This window comes from Ornithodoros turicata, chromosome 5 (assembly GCF_037126465.1).
Source record: "Ornithodoros turicata isolate Travis chromosome 5, ASM3712646v1, whole genome shotgun sequence".
In the NCBI taxonomy this organism is placed as follows: Eukaryota; Metazoa; Arthropoda; class Arachnida; order Ixodida; family Argasidae; genus Ornithodoros; species Ornithodoros turicata.
The window spans coordinates 62523636-62542731 of NC_088205.1; the positions used below are offsets into that span (position 1 = coordinate 62523636).

The following is a 19096-nucleotide window of genomic DNA, read 5'->3' on the forward strand; positions in this document are numbered from 1 at the left end:
AAGGGAATACAAGGAAATACAAATACAAGAAAATACAAGGGAATTCAAGCGAATTAAAACAAACTTCGTTTCTTTTCTTTTCCTCTAAAACTTCATGATGACCACGCATGGATACGTTCGACGTGTTATAGGAAGACATACTTTTTTACAATTAATAGTACACTACATTCGGCTAGCGTTTGCATAGAGGTATTATGAAATGCCATGTTCGGTTTCTTGCACTCAATTGCACTCATCACAAGCTATACAGCTGAGCAGCAATTTCCGTCGAAATCGACCTGTTGGGTGGGGGTAGGGGGATGTTTGCGTCTGAGCATACGTCCATGGTGAGGACTGCAGGTAAGCAGCTACAGTGGCGGGGTGGGGCACCCATGCTATATAGTCTATCAACAGGTAGATCTAAGAACGTTTTGCAGAACCTGCTGTGTACTCAGGAGAAAGCTCTGGTCACCCATAACAGCAGTGACATGGTCGTCGGCTCCCGCCGCATTTGCAGCCTGCAGGCAACCTATTCTATGTGAACCCATTGAAACTGTCTGTCTAGGTCACCTATAGATCAATTAGTCTTGGACACCTGAACCATCTACAAGAGGTACATGGAACTCTTCCCCAGCCCGCGCCGGATCGGTCTCAGTCTATATTGCCCTCCTGCCTTATTCTTCTCCGAAACCATGCTTAAAACGCTTTAAGACGGAAGCCGTTTTGATTCATGTCGGTAAACTTCACATCGGAGACAGCAAACGTAGTGCAGAGTGCTTTTACTCGCCTTGCTTTGCTCTTCTTGTTAGTGCAATTTCTCAGAACACACGCCTTTACATTTACGGGCAAAAATATTCACGCTTGCGCGCAGCAAACTACCCGCCACACGATACCGGAATTCAAGAATTCCTGGCTCATAACTTCGGATGCCAGCGAACCAAACCATAATCGATGTGTGTCACGGTAAATGCGTTTAGGATTGCATCAGTGCGCCCATTAGCTGCGTGATGCTTTTTGATGCTCGATCAGCACGGAGGTAAGCGCATAAGGAGGTAATTAAGTGCTTGATGTTGCTCCTTGCGACGCCATACGAGGACGCCGAGTATAACTTTCATCCATGATGCGACGAATATGCTTTTGCGACCACTTCGTGATGTCCAACTGATTGCTTGCTGTGCATGATGGCACATAAGCTGCCTCAGCTGACAACGCTCTTGTTCCGGAATGACAGCACACATAACGGCAAGCAAAAAAAAGTACACAGGAACAGGACCCTTACTCAAACAAAGTGAAGGGTTGTTTGATTGGTTGGTCGCGTGCTATTTGTAATAGCACGCCACCCACGGATCATGGGGCTTTTGCTCATTCATTTGGAGCCGGCTCAATAATAACATATTACTGACCCGGCACAAAATGAATAAGGAAAAGAGTCCCATTCCGGTCTCAAATCAAAGTATGCGAAGTGCAGTCAATCTTCGATTTATGAACCGTCTATTTACGGATTACCTCGCTTTATAAACGACGCCCTTCTTTTCGGACAAGGCGCTTCAAGTTCCTCATCCCATAGACCCCGAGTTTTGAACGCTTCGATTTATTATCTTTCTATTGCGTGTTAGCGCTGCGAAGCAACTGTGGCTGTGAGCCAGAAAACTGAGGAAAAACCTCAGACAGCACAGCCGATGGTAGGATTCGAACCCACGACCTCAGTACGGCCTTGGCTACCATCAGCGAGCTGATGTTTTGATTCACTCGGCCGTGCCGCTGGTTTCTTTTTCTTTTTTTCGTCCATGCCTTTGGTCCACCGATTTACGAAACGATATTTCCGGAAACGTTCCCTGGACGGACTTAAACACGAACACTCATGGCTGTTATGTATTTCTGCGACGCATGTGCACACAGCCAAATGCGCGTCAGTTAATCAATATATGCTTTCGGACCCTTTCAGATCTACTGCCTGCTTTGTGTCATATCACAATACCAAGAGCTCACGGCCGGAAGAGGACGCTCCCATACAGTGGCTGCTATACAGGTATTTATCAGATCGTCAGGGAATGAGAGAGGAATATCTAATATGGACGGTTTGGTTAATATGGGTTTGGACTAATATGGTTTAACGCAGGACGTATTATTAAGTATACTCAGCAACCGGGATATCTGTTTTCCCGAACTGCCGCTGATGACTATAGAGATGAGCGCGGATAACATTGACAGTATCCCTATCCACACTAATTGAAGTGGGTGCATCAGCACCCGCGCAGATAAGGAGTATATTGGCACGCCCACGGTCATTGTATTTGCAGGGTAAAAAAATTACGTGAAAAAAAATACTGTGTTACGAACGTTTTTACTTTTCAGCATTTATGGTGCTATGTCATCCACAGTTATCCCATAACAGCAGTTCAAGGCACAGCAATGTGACATACGTCGACATGATTTTATATTCGCGGCGTGTGCTCAATTATGGCTCCACCTATAGCGGGTGTCGGCAGAGACACAATCGCTCATTTCCGAACGTTATATTTCTACGGTGCGGATCCCCGGCTATCAGCTCACCCGCACACACCTCAACTAATGACATCCTCCAGCAATTCATTGGCGTATCATCAAACGCGCAAGCTGCCAACTTGCCCGTTTTTGGTCGAATCAACTATTCCCTTACTTCTGATTTCAATACAGTATCCTCCTTTTTCGATCTCCATTTAATACGTCTTATTCACGTCCGCCCTTCCTGTTTCTAGCCTCGGCCCTTTTTTCAGTTATAGATACATTCCGATTCTCTGATAGAGTGGGCTGCCTATCTTTTCACAATGTCATTTATTTTACACATAGATCGAGTTACCCGTCAAAAAGAACTCGTTACGAGTTAAGTTACCGTGTGAAAAATGTAGCTTAGTTAATAACGAAGTTCTTCAGCCTGAAATGTAACTTGCAGTTACTGAGTTACTTAAAAAAAAGAACGAGTTACTTTCACGTTACTTCGGACACAAAATAGCACTACACAGGTGCAGCGCGCGTGAGCAGTTGAGTGAGACCCTTGAGCTGCCTGCGGAGGAGTGCAACACGCTTAGATCGTTTTCGTTTATGTCGAACAATTCGAACGCTTTGCATCGTGCTCCCTGAGGGCGCACTATGGTCCAGCTTCATTGTAATGGCAGCGCTTCTTAAGTCCTGAATAGAATACTGTCATTGATTGAATATCACGTTTTATGGCATAAAATGTCATGAAAGAACCAGACAGAAAGCAAGAAAATATGTGGACCTGAGCGAAAAGCGCTTTAAAAGTAACTTGGAACTTAGCTTAAGTTACTTTGACAAAGTTATCTAAAAAAGAAACAAGGTCCTCTGAAAGTTGCCACGGCGCAGAAGTACCGAGTTAAGTTACAAGTTACCCAAAAAAAAAGGAACTTAGTTACAATAACGAGTTACCTCGAACTCTGATTTTCCATCACACACAGAAGGCGGTTGTGGTAGCGTTGCACTCGTATGCCGTATATTGGTTGCACGTTGGTTAAGGCAACGTAGACCAATCGATATGCCAACACCCATCGATGGCCAACCAAAGCTCTTATTCAGATACGAAAACGTATGCAGAAAAATTGCCGTCAGATCAAAGGAGTCACAAATTATGTTAACCTGATGTTCGCGTCAAGAAATTTGACCGAAGTTTTCGGTAGCCGCTCGTGGTCAATTACGAGAAGGGAAGCGATTAGATTTCTTCCTTTCATGTCCTATGTGTCGGGTACATGCGAGACGTTCAAGGAAGTAACCTTACCAGAGAGTGACATCAACTAAAGGGAAGTATAGAGCTAAAATGCAACTTATTATATCACACATTGGTATATTAGCTACGTTTGTGTTTTGTGCACATGCCTTCTATCACTCTCAAAGAAGAGAGTACTGGAGATGGTGGTGGTGGTGGTGGTGGTGACGAAAACCGGCTTGCTGTTGTTGGCCCTACTTAAACAGAACTTCAACACATAACGCTGTGAAGACCGATCATTGCACATAATGATGTCATTATTATTACCCTTGATCCGTGAAAGGCGTAGGGTGTACGCCTTTTTGTGACAATTAAGATAGGCGCTCCCTCTTGTCCGCTTTGACGTCGCCCTGGGCCCATCAGGAATGGTGTCATGACATCACCCGGTGGTCGCTTCTGTATGCTGTTGACCCAACGCTTTCATTTGACATGCCAAGCGGTTTCCCTCGCCTCGTTACGTCTCTAGTGCGTCGTTTACGACTTAGCGTCGCATTCACCCCTGCAATCCGGTATAGGCTGGGCCACAGCACCACGGCGCTGTGTACAACTTGTGGTTGGTCGGCAACAATCCGACACATTCTCGAAGACTGCAGCCAGTACGTACGCGAGCGACGGGCCTTTAAATCTCAACTTGAAATGCTGGATCAGAGGCCATTCAACATCTGCAAAGTTCTCGGCCCATGGAGTAACCCTGGACACCAGTGCCGTGCACTTGGCGCTCTTCTTTCCTTTCTGAGGGCCACCGGCCTCCTTCACGAACTGTAGGGATTTCCTTCCCTCGTCATCCTTTCATATGAACCTTTTTGGAATGGGGTAGGGTCCTGCACTCAACGCAGGGAAACATCCCACATCATCATCATCCATTCATCTATGTTGTTGTTGTTGTTGTGACAATTAACCTAACTGCACAGCAGTGAATTTTAGTGCATCGTGCGCTATCGCTTTCGCGTACGTAGAGAATAGCATTGATGCTTGTGGGGGCGCACGCGCAAAACATGGAGAGCTTCACGAATTGCGCAGAGTCGCAACGCTATCCATTACGTACGCAAAGGCGATAACGTACGTAAGAAATAGCGTGATGGTTCTGCAAAATGCGGGAAGCTCTCTTTATGTATTGCGCGTGCGCACAACCACCAACGCTATACCTTACGTACGCAAAGGCGATAGCGCACGATGCACTAAACCTCCATAATGTCTTATGTTTGCACGCTATACGAAAGCTGTTCCTTGTGTTCACCTAGAAAAGTAGAGACGATAAAACGTTTCGACCCTGTCGAATACTCGCGTATTCGCCAAAGAGAATCATCACAGTAATGCTGATATATGCGAGACAAACGCCTTAATAACGAAACTGCGGGTGGCTGGTCAGCCTGCAGAGTAATTATCCAACATCATGAGCAACTTGAATCATCTGTACAAACATCATACTTGTGTTCACACGATGATGATGCTAATGTGAGACTGTCAGCCAAGAAGCCATCAAGGCTAACTACTTCCCCATTACCGTCTGAAGGACTGGTGAGATGATTATGGATAGATTACATAAGTCGGCTACAGTTACAAGAAAGCATTGGGCTGCGTTTAGCACTAAACGTTGCAGCATTGTGGTGCTATGATGACGTCATGCAGCGACTGACGGTGTTGTTCCTGCCCGTGCAGTGTAGCGCATATCAACGATGTGTGTTCTCAGTATCGTTTTAATCTTTGCTACGCGTTAAGTAGTTGTAAAGGGAACTTCATATGCACAGAGAGGGCTTCAACAGAACAGGTACAGCCATATAATATATGCTATACTTAGCTCATGTACCAGAAACGCTCTTGGCGGCCTCTATGTTTCCGCAATGCAGCATCGCATTGTGATAGACGACGGCTGACGTTGAGGTTGCACATTCATGTGATATGCTTTAATATGGTGTGCGAAGGGCAAGCTAAGTGCGAGTCGAGTCGAACCTGGCCATTGGCCTGTGGGCATCGACTCTTGAGTTATTTTCGCCACTCTCAAATTAAACCTGACATTGGACATGCAAGAGCGAGTTGTGAGGACATGTAGTGCGTGTTGGTTTAAAGCTATCGCGAAGAACGCGCAAGAAAGCACCTTGTCCGTCCGTGTTTTTCTGTGCGTTCTTCACCATGGTGTTATAGTTGAGGTGTCTACGTATGTGCGTATTATATTTCTTTTTTCACAATAGTCACACTCAGCGTAGACATAGACATTCGTTTTTTATCCGTTTCTTTGTAAGCCAACTTTTTTTCTCACTGTTGAAATAAATCACCGGACGTGCCTTGTGTGTTTCTTCGTTGGACGAAACGTCTAACGTTCCCTGTTTCTATCCCATCCCAGCAGAAAGATAAAAGCGAAACCAAATTACATTTTTGTGATATAGTTACAAGCACCCAGCAAAAAGGTCTGCCGCTATCTAGGCAATCTAGCGAAAGCCGACCCTGCTTTGTACAGTACATTTCGCGCCAGAAATTATAACAGCATGATGAAACGCCTTCTCTCCGTGTGGAGGAGAATACGACTTCTCTTAGCAGCATGCCAAATTAGCTGTGGTTCGTGGGTTAACGCTTGCTCGTCGTACCACTTCTGTTTCAACATGATGCTTCCTTAATAATGGATGCAGCCGAAATTAGGCAAAGCGAGGAAGCTGTCTCATCGTTGGCAGTTTCAGCCACTTCATGCCTAGTCTGAATTATGTAGTCTAGCTAATGTGTAATATCCTGGTTCCCAAGTTGTTTGTTCTTAACAAGCACGTGCTGCTTGACGTATGATTGAGCAAAACAACATGAACATGAAGAACACGTCGAAGACGCACAGAGCTCCACTAGCGACGAGGATAGCATAACGTGCTTACTTCTCGGTTTGAGATGCTAGCTGGCATGTGTTCGCTCTTCTACTCCAAATGACTGGAAGGGACGTCATTCGGATAGAGCGCCTTTTGTACACAAATGCCTCTCACAACTGTTTGACCACTGCGGGACACGAGTGCTAATGCGGTAAACAACTCTGCTGTGCAGCCTGAACACATTGGCGTTTGCAAGACCCGTAATTAGAGCAGTGCAAAGGGCCAGGCTGGCACGAAAATTCGAGCCGTGCTCGGCCACGCCCGTGAGCCGAAATCGAGCTTCAAAGTCGTTTTGACTGCGGGCTCGGGTTCAGTTCGAGAGTTCTTGGGCCTCAGTCGGGCCGAGCTTCTGCGAGCCATTCTTTCACATTATTTAATCTTCATCCCGTCTGGATCCCGTCTGTGGGCGTTCGTTCTTTCTTCTTTCTTTCACCACGCTTTTGCGTCTTCCTTGACGACAATGAACCAGGGCCTTCTAAACAAAATTGCAGGTGTCAACGCGCTGCAATTCGCGACGTGGAATAAGTTTGCCACAGCATACGGTCGTTTTGCCTGGGCGGAAAAAAACTGCACTCTTACAAATGAACTTCACCGCATAGCACGCTCCTAGCCAACCATAATCCCAAATGACACCGGTCTCTCCCCTGATTTGTTGAAAACGGGAGGCGTACGCCTTTTTCTTTTTGTAATGCTTATGCAGTGCATAATTGGTACACAAAAGGCGTATGCCCCCCTGTTTTTTTACAAATCAGGGGCGAGAACGATGTCACGAGGGATGATAGTTGGCTAGGATTTTGCTATGCGGTGAAGTTCATTTTTAAGAGCGTGGGTTCCACTGGCGTGTCAACAAAATGCCGCCCAGTTGCACATTTTGTCCAGTGGTAGAGCGGCGCCCTCAATGTTGCCAGACGGCTGTCGGCATAGTGCTGGGGAAAAGGAATGCAACACTCTAAGTGAAGCTGCAGTGACTCTACATCTGAGGAGAACCCAGGAAAAGCCCCAAGCAGCACAGCCGGCACCGCGATTACGGCCTCGAAACGTATCGGACGGCGGATGAGTCTGACTTTGCGAGAAGAGCTTTGAGCGTCAGCCAGTGCGAAGCGAAAACCGTTAGATGATTGTGCATTGTAGCATCAACGTCCGCTGCCCAGTATACGAGGAGTGCGAAGACTGCAGAACGCGATCCAGCGAACACGGTTGTACGAAGTGATGCGATTTAGGGAGAGCTGCCAAAACGACACAGCGCAGTGTGATACGAACCACTATGAAAAATTATTTTGCATGTAAAAGTGGGGTATGTCAAATTGCATGTCGTGCCCTAAGGTACCTCATGCATAGGACTACGAATGTGATGGATTATATTTACAACAGCGAGCTTTACGATTTGTTAGATGAATTTCGACCACCAGAGTGATGTTCCTATTTCTCTTTAATTTCGCTTACTAGCAATTCATATAATTATGGCTTAATTATCAGAAAGACAGTAACGAGAGGAAGATGATGATGCAGTTTTCTTTTCTCACAGCATTTTGCAGGAAACGTCGATAGAAAAGTAAAGAAGATTAGATAAAGCTATCGACATATCAGCTAAAATACCTACGGGGTGTGGAGGATCTGGAGGATCCTGACCTCCACTCTGAATAATGCTTACTGAGAGATAGTCGCAATAGCAGATGTCAATGTACGTGCTACGGAATCCCTAAATTCCACGCGACTTCCCAAATTCCCTTCCAGGGTAACACTGCTTTAGCCGCTACCGTTATGTACACATAAATGTCTACATAATGGTGGCGGTTAAAAGTAGTGTTAAAAAGAGCAATTCATGTTTGCTCGGAGCAAAAATAACGCGCGGCCGTTAGGTACAGACGCGAGCACGAATGTAAAGGTCACGTCGTTGAGATATGACAAGATTCAGAGGCTGTGTCATGAAATAGATCTCTACCCGAGAAACGTGATATCATGACGCTGGTAGACACACCGAAACCGAAACAAATCGGAAGTGGAGGGCTGGGTTCCACGAATAGGCACTTGTTCGCTGCCTCCTCTTGAAAGAAAAGTAGGACCGAAGCTCGCGTCCCTTTCAGAGACCATTGTAATTCCCCTCAAGACCGTGGCTTTCGGGCGCGGACCTTGTTTGCCCTAGCTTGAACGTAGTTCAGCTCTGCCGAATTGGTGGCGCTGTCGGACACTATGACGTCATTTGTTTACAAAGAGGAGGAGGTCTATTAGCCGACCCCTGGTTATTGGAATTATGCTGACTGTTTAATACTTTACAAAATTCACGGAGATTTCTGATGGCATGTTTTCTATTCACTCGACAGGACCGTGTGGCAGTTCAGTATCGTCATGACGGCAAAGTTGGCTACATGAAGCCGGGACAGACGAACGGCCCCAACTCTTCGGTTCTTTTGACTGTGCCCACTGGTCTCACCGTCGGTTCCCGCCAGTCGACAGACATGAGTTCCATCTCGGAAGAACTTCTCAGCTCACGGAGAATCAGCACAGATGAGACGAGTGTGGAATACGACAGGTGTCCAACGGCACCGCTCATTAAGGTATACATGACACATCTGCACTCAAAAAAAGAAAAAAAGAAGAAGGAGAGAGAAGGAGTAATTTTACTCCTTTTGTGGACTAAATGCATTGCCACGAAAAATAGTCCCTTTCGGGAGTAAATGCACGAGAGTAAATGAATGTCACAAAGTGGAGACGGCATTTCACGCTCTCCTCTAAGAGTCCCATGTACATAATTGGTGTGCATGCATGAAAATACTTTGAATCAAACCGTCAACCGTGATATATCGAGTGATATATCACAATATCAAATATGGGCAATATTTGCGAAGAAAGAAGCGCTATGTGTTTCTTGCTCTGTGTGGGTGGAAAATTGCTACGTTGGCCGCACATATATACGTAGACTGTTGCATTCAGAAGTCCATATGCGAAGTTCAGTGACAATTCGCATTCTTGGGGAGCAAATTTCGGGGTTAGGGGACTAAAATGGGGAGCAATTGGCAGTCTAGGGGCCTAGAAGCTGCACTTACTCCCCAATTTACTCATTTTTTCTTATTGTGTGGAGGGCTTTGGAATATGGAGGGTGAGTTCAGCAATCAGTTACACATTTCGATCACGTCGTAAAAATACAATATTATCTCACCCAAAAACTTTCCAGACTGACAACTTACTTTGTCTGAAGTTTCATTGGATGATTTTGCAAACGTTGTCGTCCTCTATAGAAACAAGAGTACAAATCAAGCAAAATCTCACCCCATCCATTTTGAACGGCCTATGTAGCTCAAAAGCCTGTTTTCCCGTGTGTGCTTCACCTTCTTACCAGCACAATCCAATGTAATGTGTGTGTGTTACCAGCACAACAACAGCAACAGGGCTCCTGCGTGAACTCTGAACATTCATCATTTGCTGTTGTTGTTACCACCACAGACAGGTGACGCTGACCACAACAATATGACACGTCATGCACAAATACTCTTCTTCTGTGTTTGTTTCGTCACCTGTGTGCGGTGACATGAAACTGAAGCAGACATAATAATATTAATAATAAAAAAAGATGCGGCTTTTGCGTGAAATAGGCCACAAGAATGCATGTGGTCAGATTTTGATTTGTTCCAGCTTTCTTTCTTCAGGATGACAATGTTTGCGAAAAGATACACTAAAATTTCAGACAAATGGCCATCATCCTGCAAAGTTTGAGGTGGGATAGGTGGCATATTGTATTTCTGCAACGTGATCTCAATCAGGGTTGCGGAATGGGGACACCAATTCCATTCCAATTCCATTCCGAGGATTGGAGATTAGTGATAATTCCATTCCTTTCAATTCCTCGCAATGAAAAGATATGGCCAATTCCCACTCCTGGAATGGGCTTGGCGACCCCATTCCATTCCGTTAATTCTATCAATAAAAAAAAGAGGGACCGGTAACCGTACTGGCTAGCCAAGCAGCCCCGGGGCACCCAGACCATTCAATTCCAATTCCATTCCTGCAAAAAACTGCCTACTTCCATTCACATTCCATTCCTAGGACAGTTTTCGCCATTCCATTCCAATTCCATTCCGGGCTCTGATAAATCTGGAATAATTCCGGAATCATTTCGACTCCGGAGTGACAACTCCCCGACAACACAAGGCTGTCTTATGGATATCCGCTGTACGAGATAACGAGTTTCACGTACGCTCACAGGTGCGAGTGAGAGAAAGAAGGAGTCCTCTTCGACGTCCGACAGACATCCAGCCTAACAACACACGGCTCTCCTGGGGATATCCGATGTACATCTTAAGCTGGATGTTGGGATATCCTGGAGATAACCAGTTTTGTCCAATGTATGTACGCTCGCATGTCCAAATGAGAGAAAGAAGGAGTCCTCTGTGACGCCTGAAAGATATCCATAGAGACGTTAAGCGGACTATAGAGGGACATTTTATAAACATTTCTTCCAGCGAACGCTCCTAAAGCAGGTATAATATATTCTTAAAGTACACATGCTATATTACTAATGTGAATAATTGAATTAATCAAACGAAATTGTTGGACTACATTAAATTAATTGTTAACACAGTAAATGCTGCACCCAGAACTTCTCCAATGGGAGAGCCCCTCAATTTCACGGTTCTCATCGTTCGTTGTTCGCTTTGTGTCGGTTCGCTGATGTATTGTGCGCGCTTGCCAAGTCAGAATATTCCAAGAAACACCACTATGCTGGCTCTTTGATGTTTCCGAAAAAGGTAAGGCGCGTTTATATGGTACAATAACCGTAGGGGAGGGGGGATTCTACTGTCAAAGCTACCGTCATTTTTCTTGTCAGTTATGTTTCGAAAATGATGAAATTCCAGTTCCCGTTCCAGTCACGGCATGTTGTCCCTTAATTCGGAACCGTCGATCCACAGGTGCAAAAAATGCTAGTTTCACTGAATATGTCACATCCAGCGCCTGAATCTCAGACCAAAAAAAAGATATTCCAACATCCAGCTTCAGACGTACATCGGATATCCTTAGGAGTGCCACGTGTTGTTGGGACATAGATCGTCGCGTATGTCCGTTTCTGGATATCCTGGGGATATCACTTCCGCGTTTTATTTTCTTCATCCACGCTGGATATCTAAGAGATATCTATCAAACAGATGAATCCGACTACGGACGTTAGTATATTAATCGTACATCCACTGGATATTCGGTGTTGTTGGGGTGTGGAATAATTGCTAAATGCACCCAGTACTTCTACAGCCGTGTAAGATTGGTTGCTATGATATAGATGCGTAATTAACGAGAGAGAATTCAGGTATCCTGCAGTGGTTAGCCCGAAACATGCAGTCGTTACGAGCACTGCAATGTTTGCGTGATCGCTTGCTGAAATGTTAGCGTCATGCTTACAGAACGATGAAGAGGGAACTACCTAGTGAAAATTGCGGCCCATTAGATTAGATGAACAAAAGAAAGAAAGAAAACATGCATAGATATGGCAGGCGTCATAGCAGGCCACACCAGCATAAAGGAAATTCAACACGACACGAACACCAAATATGAAAAAGTCAGAAAACCCTAAAGGATGCAGAGTAAAGAAAAAAAAAAAAACTGAAGAGATCATGACATAAAAGACAGAGAGAGAAGACGAATCGGGCGACGTAAACTTCGTAGTGGAATCATTAGCCTAAGTGCTCAAGTTAACTAAAGGGTGACGAAGCCCCCCCCCCCCCCCCGAACCGGAAACGTTCACCAAAAAGTTTTCTTCTTCATATTTTGGAAGAAAAAATTTCTTTGGCGACTTCCTGGCGGCCTGGAGCATGCACTCCTGTAGAATTCTAAAAATATCCTATCCCAGCAAAACAGATACATCCAGAAAATGTCTGTAAGATATCTCACCCGGGACGTTTGGATATCCACTGGAGTTTGCCACAGATCCGCTTTACATCCATGCGATATCCTAGCGACTAACATATCTGCCCTCTTTGTAGATCCACTGAAAGTCCCTGTAACCTCTGTCACGGATATTTGGATATATACGCGAGATTACAAATATCGTACATATTTTGCTTTTAGAAATTTCGTGCATGAGATATTTAGTGTTTGTAGAGTGCGTAGAGACTACTGCCACTGTGTACCGGCAAATATTATTTATTGTGTGTTTTAACCTGCTTACAATGTGAACTTTGTGAACTGGTACCTTGTACTTCACGGGTTATTGTACAGCCTTCGTACAGAAACTCAGGAATCCTCCGAGCTAACATGTATATGTAAGCTATATATTAATACAAACATATGTGCATGTGCAGCATCCTGTACGCTCACGCAATACTATACATGCAGGAACTCAATGTTGTCGTGGTGACTGCATCGGGTGGTCTGCAGCACGTATTACAATCGATGGACAAAACACTCACATAGATAACGAGCAATGCAATGAGTCAAACGCAAAATGATGTGCTGCTGAAGGGTGTTTTTCATATACATTAACAATTTTTAACAGACAGACCAGCAACTGCTTGGCCAATCCCCTTGTATAGTGCTCTTGGACACCTAAATATGAATCACAAGCAGTGACAAAAGTGAAGATGTAGTACACACGCACGGCACAATTGCTCTGCACCTCCGTTCTCATCAAACAAGTAGCTCAAGGTAAAAGTCGGAAGCACGATCGTGCCGTAAAGCTTGGGTCAAAATCGGAAGTAGTTGGCGCCTGCAGTAACCTAACTACTGTAGTTAACTACTCGAAATAGTAGTCTAACTAGTAGTTGCACACTACATTTCTGCAAGCAGTTGATAACTAGTTTTTAACTACAATCAGGTAGTTTAACTACATGTAGTTAACTACTGGCCATCAATGGTTATTGGTCATAGAATATATAATAAATGAAACTACAGTGATGTACGAGTTTTTATTTTATTTGCTTGTGTTGCCTTGCTGCGTTTTTTTAGCTGTTTGTGATTCGCAACAGCAAAGGTTCTCAGTGACAAGTAAGGATTGTGCCTTCAACATCATGTTATTTAATTATTGTGACAACTGTTGACAGTTGTTAAAAAGCACGCGTCACTGGAACACACAAAAACATGCTCCAAAAGAAAGCTTTGTTATGCAAAGCTGTCAGAGCTTCTTCCGCCATGCACTGGTCTCGTACTATTCTCCAAAAGCAGTTTCTAAATCTGTACAGTGCACCAAAATGTGTTTTGTGATGACATGAACTTGGGATGTCCAGTGGATATTGAAAGGACGTTACAATGTCTGGGATGTTAGCTACCTAATTTGGACCAAGCCATTGATAGCTCACAGATATCCGGTGGCCGTTGAGACGTCGGAGACATCTGCGACTTATTTTGGATATCACCAAGACGTTTGTGGTTTGCTGGGATGGTTTATGTTGAGTTCTGATAGCAGGAGATGGTTATTGCTGGAGGAGTTAGTTAGTTAGGAGGACTCATTACGTTCTGATAGTAACTGAGCGGGTAGAATGACGTAAACGCTTTATGGTGCTTTGATTCGGTTATTGAATTTGGACTGGTGATAGCGAATTTGGCTCACCCCATCATTTGAGGCACCCTCTCATCGTCATAAATAACTTGTGAGAGGATATGATATGGACGACACGCTTAATGCCGCATAAATCATTCACAAGCAGTCGCGGTTTTCCAGCTCCTCCTTTGCTACCGAATCAAGAGATGAGTTACCACGTGACGCTTCTACGCTTTTTACGGAAAAACAAAGAAAGAAACGTAGGGGGAAAAGGAAAAAGAGATGAAAGGATAAACGTAACCGTAAGAACCTAACTAAACTCGAAGTGGTGAAAGGCAGATGCGAGGTTGGAATCGCTGGAAGCTGTCACCAAGCAACCATGGCAATTTTAAGTATTCCACGCCGACGTCCACTGTCTGACACTCAGAACCGACACTTCGGTTCTTCCCACAGAAATATGAGTCTGCTGAAGTATGAGTATGCCTTTGAGTATGCTAAAGCACTGCACAAAGTACGTCCGAAACTGCGATCAAAACCCAGTACAGCGTAGCTCTTCGAGATGCTATCCATCAGTGTACAATGCTCGAGAAGGTACCTCTTGGAAAAATTCATCATCCATTGCGTCATCATTCATCCGCGGACGAAGCGTGCACACAATAGATTTTTTTAACCGCTGTTTACGACTGCAGCACGCGTCTCCTCCATTCTGTAGCATCTCAAAGCGGATGAGTATCTGATATGTTGGGCCTCGTGCTTTGAATTCGACTCTTTGGTTAGTTTGCTTGGCGCATTGTTAGCCCCAAAGTACACGGGAAGATGGAAATGCGTCTCCGGGAAACACACAGAATGAAAGAGGGACGTCTGCACTCTTCGGAGTACGATGAAGCCATACGTATTCAGTCTTGCATGCGCTGTGTAACTTTCCTAAAGAAAGAGAAATATGCGCATCATAAACTGGGAGGAAGTGGAACGACCGTGGAGCTAGTCATCCGTCCAAGTTTCCGTTCAAAAGAAAGCCAATTGTGAGACGGCTAGAGGAAACTGACAAAGAGCGCTATGTGCTTGTTTACTGAATAATCTCGCAACTGTTAGTAGGGGTGACCGTATCGAAATCTCCCTAAAAACGTCTGCTAAGGGGGGGGGGGTGGAAGAGAGAGAGAGATAAATAAGAGGAGCAACAGTAAGGATCACCTTTAGTCTAGTCGCGTGCACTGGATGCAGGTCGGCGTTCAAGGACCGCACGGTGAATTTTTAACCTATAAAAATTGCACATTCTTCTCAAAGCTTAGAATGTAGTATATTCAGTGATGCAATACATCAGTAATACATTCAGTAGTATTTTAGCTGTCGACTTTTGAATATTGCTGCCGCCATGGAGGCGTTACGGACTGATACATTAAGCAAGCTGACGCGGTCATTGACGGTCATGAACTGGAAAAAAAAGCGACAGCACGAACGAGATCACATCTGCTTCTATAAAGTTTTCTGACATAAAACGTGCATTGTCGGAGGTCGCACGTTTGGCACATCCAGGAACACTGAAACATAGTCGATGCATCAGTACGAATCAACTGGATTCGAAGCTGTCCCACAACAGCAACAGAGAGGTGACTATGACGTTCTGGTTACACCAGTCACGCCTGATCGAAGCAACGGCAGTCTGGACTAGACATAGAAATCTTACGGAGAGAGGCTAGAAGGAAAGCTGGGGAGGAGGGTCGGAGGAGAGCAAAGCACTTGAACGGGGCTCTTCCCTCTCTCAATGTATGCGCTCGGGGGCAGCCATATTGAATCAGCCGAGGAAACGTCGTGTATTTCCAGCCCGTGAAAGCAGCCACAGTTCTAAAAACTGTTGCAACACTTGCTCGGTTGCTCCTCTGCTTCCGTTGGCTACATATTTTGTCAGTGTCCGCTCCTATCCAGGCTTGTAGTCAAGGCTGGTTGAGGCAGCGGCGGAGACAGCGTCCCGTGTCGTGTCTGTTTCTTCGTGTGTGTGTGTGTATGTGTTTTCATATATCTTACGGTTTCATGGGTTCTGGCGGTGTGTTACTGTTCCAAAAACATTTTTGCCGTTATGTTTGCTGTATGCTTACTGGATTCCTTTGTTTGCATGCGCCGCGGCAACAGTAGCTGATTCAATATGGCGCTCCCCTCGCCCGTACGTCCCAGTTTCGGAGGTTTCCTTCTAGCATACTCTTTAAGATTTCTATGGGACTAGACGACGCGACACGAGTGAGGCAAGTAGTGGGCGCCGATGTTTCTGCGGGTTCCAGTTATTTCAACCAAGCTCCTCAATCTATGTCTTCACCCTTCAAACGAGTGAAACATGGTGGTTACTGATTAGTAATCTGCTGGAATGGTAGAAGTGCAAGGGTGCAGGCGAGTTGGTACGTTGTAAAACGACGATAAAACCTGAGACATGGAACAGAAAAAAGACCACACGACACGTTCTCAAACACAGCAACCCATTTAATGACAGCCTACACTCCCAATAACCTCCTGATGGGTGGAAAGGGGGAAACAGAGGGAACACTAACGCAATCGCCTCGCGACTTAATCTCTTTGTACTCAGCTAAGAGTCGCCCAAACGGGTCACGCACCTTTTTCAAAACACTGGTCTCTTGGAAAAGCGGGAAACAATTGTGACATTCCTTCAAGTGTTCGACCAATTCAGAATTTCCTGAAAGGCTGTCTGTATTCCTTTTGTGCTCTAGGAGGAGGGGGAGGAGGAGGAGTGTCGTTGAGAGGAACCCGAGAGGTCTGCCTGCCTGATTAGGCTCCATGTTTCTCGGGAAGGGAAAGGTGGTGGAGAGGAGGAGAGGAAAGGATGAAGTGGAAGACCGAGCGGAATCCGCTCGGGGGGAGGATAGCTGCGTCCATGGGCCGACTTCAGGGGAACTGTGCCGGCATACGCCTATTACACATCTGAGGGAAACCCAGGAAAAACCCCAGACGGCACAGCCGGCCCGCGGATTCGAACCGCGGACCTCCCAGTCTCCAAGCGCACGCCTTACCGCTGCGCCACCGGAGCTGGTTTTGTGCTCCAAGAGCCTAATGTGTAAGGATCTACCAGACCGTCCTACGTAGCAAAAACCTCATGCAAGAGGTATATCACAACGTCTACGCGCACTCAACAAAGCGGGTCTTGTGTGAAATACGGCAAACTGACTTATCAGAATGAAAGGGCGTTAGAGAGCTTAAACGCGCAACATTTGAAAAAAACAACTTGAACATCGAACTTCTTTGCAGCGGCTAGGATGTTATGAGACACAGCATGAAAATATGGAATGCCAACTCGTGCGGAAGGCTGCTCAGAACGACAGGGTTTTACATCACCTATGCCCAGGAAACATTCTAGTAACTTTGACTGCAACAAAGCAGGACCAAACCCAGCTTTTGTTAAGCGGCAAACCTGATGGTGAAGACTATCAGAAACAAAATGGCAGCAAGACTTATTTAACGGAGGCCTGATGAGCGAGGCCACAATGCCCGACTTTATGAGTTTGGAATGAGAGCTGTTCACGGGAAGTAACGGCTTGCCACCAGATTTACCATACGCTCAACAAAATAGGGGACACAACCTCATAGAAAGATCAAGATACTGAAGCCTACCATCAACTACACGTTCAACACAGAAAACTAACTCAGGGGATGAAGACTTCATAGCCTGCAGGGCTTGGGAAACAAGAGCGCCATCCGTTGAAATAACTAAGATGTCATCTACATCAAGCGTAACAAGACAAAGAACAGAGCCCACAGAACTCGAGAATTGGTGTACAGCACTATCAAAAACACTGAGGTAGATTTCAGATAAAATCGGAGCAACAGATAAAGCAATACAAACCCCTCTCAGATTGTACAAAGAGAGATTCATTATAAGAAACAGTGGTAGAACTCAGATACAATTCCAAAACCCCAAGAAACTCAGTCTTTTTTCTGTTCCGTGTCTCAGGTTTTATCGTCGTTTTAATCTGCTGGAAATCCGTCATGTAATGCATTACTGTTACGTGGTACTTGTCTGCCTCCATGGGAGGTGGTAGGCTCTGTGATCTGCTGAAGCAGGCAAAATATGAACCTTGAAAACTTCATTTCGAGGAAAAGTAGGCAGAACTGAGGAGTCATTCTTAGGAGTCGACACACACGCATACAGATACTGGCTGACCCAGAGCCGTATATGCCAAAGGGAGTCTGGCCATTAACGGGACCTGCCTATATGTGTAGCTCCACTTTTGAGCTCTCTGGCCAATCACGAGCCAAAATTCAGTTCTCTATTAATCCCAGGCTATCCAAACTATATATCACCTGTATCCATTTTCGGGAAACTGGATTGGATTGGATTGAATAGGATATTCCCTGACGAGCTAACAACATTATTGATTTTTGGGCATCCGTAACGTTTTTCTTGCTATTTGCTTGCGATCGCTGTCTTTGCTAGGTCTAACAAGGACTACGAAACATATGCTTTTCACGTAAACATCGACACTGGAACGTGATTTAAAGATGATTTGCAAGATAACTGCAATAGAATGTTGCAATTATTGCAATTGCAACAAAGTTCACGAAGGAGTTGTCCGCCGCCGTAACACCCACCAAACTCTACTGGAGGAACGCTCGACGAAGCACCGGCGCTGCTACCAGGGGTACTCGAGGAAAGCGTGGAGGATCTCCTTCGCGCGGGGAGCTCATCGTCTCCAGATCGATTTATGAAGCGCGAAATCTGTCTCTATAGGAGCAGCTCGAGTGGAGGATCGAGTCGAGGAGAGTTTAAGAATACGGCGTTAGAGTCCGGTTCCTCATCCTTGCTCTCAGCGAGGGCCGCGGTGATATCACTTTAAAATTATGTCACGTATCACTCTGAGAAACAAATGTCTTAGCAGAGCTAGGTTTAGTGGGAAATGGTACCACAGGCATGCTAGTGTGCAGCCCTTGTCTACATACTCAGTCAGACTCGTACAGTAACTTGAGTAGAGTGACGGAAAATAATTGTTCAGTCGTATTTAAGAGTAGCAAGAGTATTTAATTCACGTATCTTACAAACTTTTACGAGTA

General features: G+C 45.3%; 1 protein-coding gene across 2 annotated transcripts in view; it reads left to right on the plus strand.

Moving 5' to 3' along the window:
• Positions 1-19096, plus strand: part of LOC135396123 (uncharacterized) — a 289187-nt gene that overhangs the window by 256152 nt on the left and 13939 nt on the right. For both annotated transcript variants that reach the window (XM_064627160.1, XM_064627161.1), the window contains exons 6-7: positions 1925-2008; positions 8907-9140. In XM_064627160.1, the coding sequence (XP_064483230.1) occupies positions 1925-2008; positions 8907-9140 (318 nt within the window). The remainder of the gene's footprint in view (positions 1-1924; positions 2009-8906; positions 9141-19096) is intronic.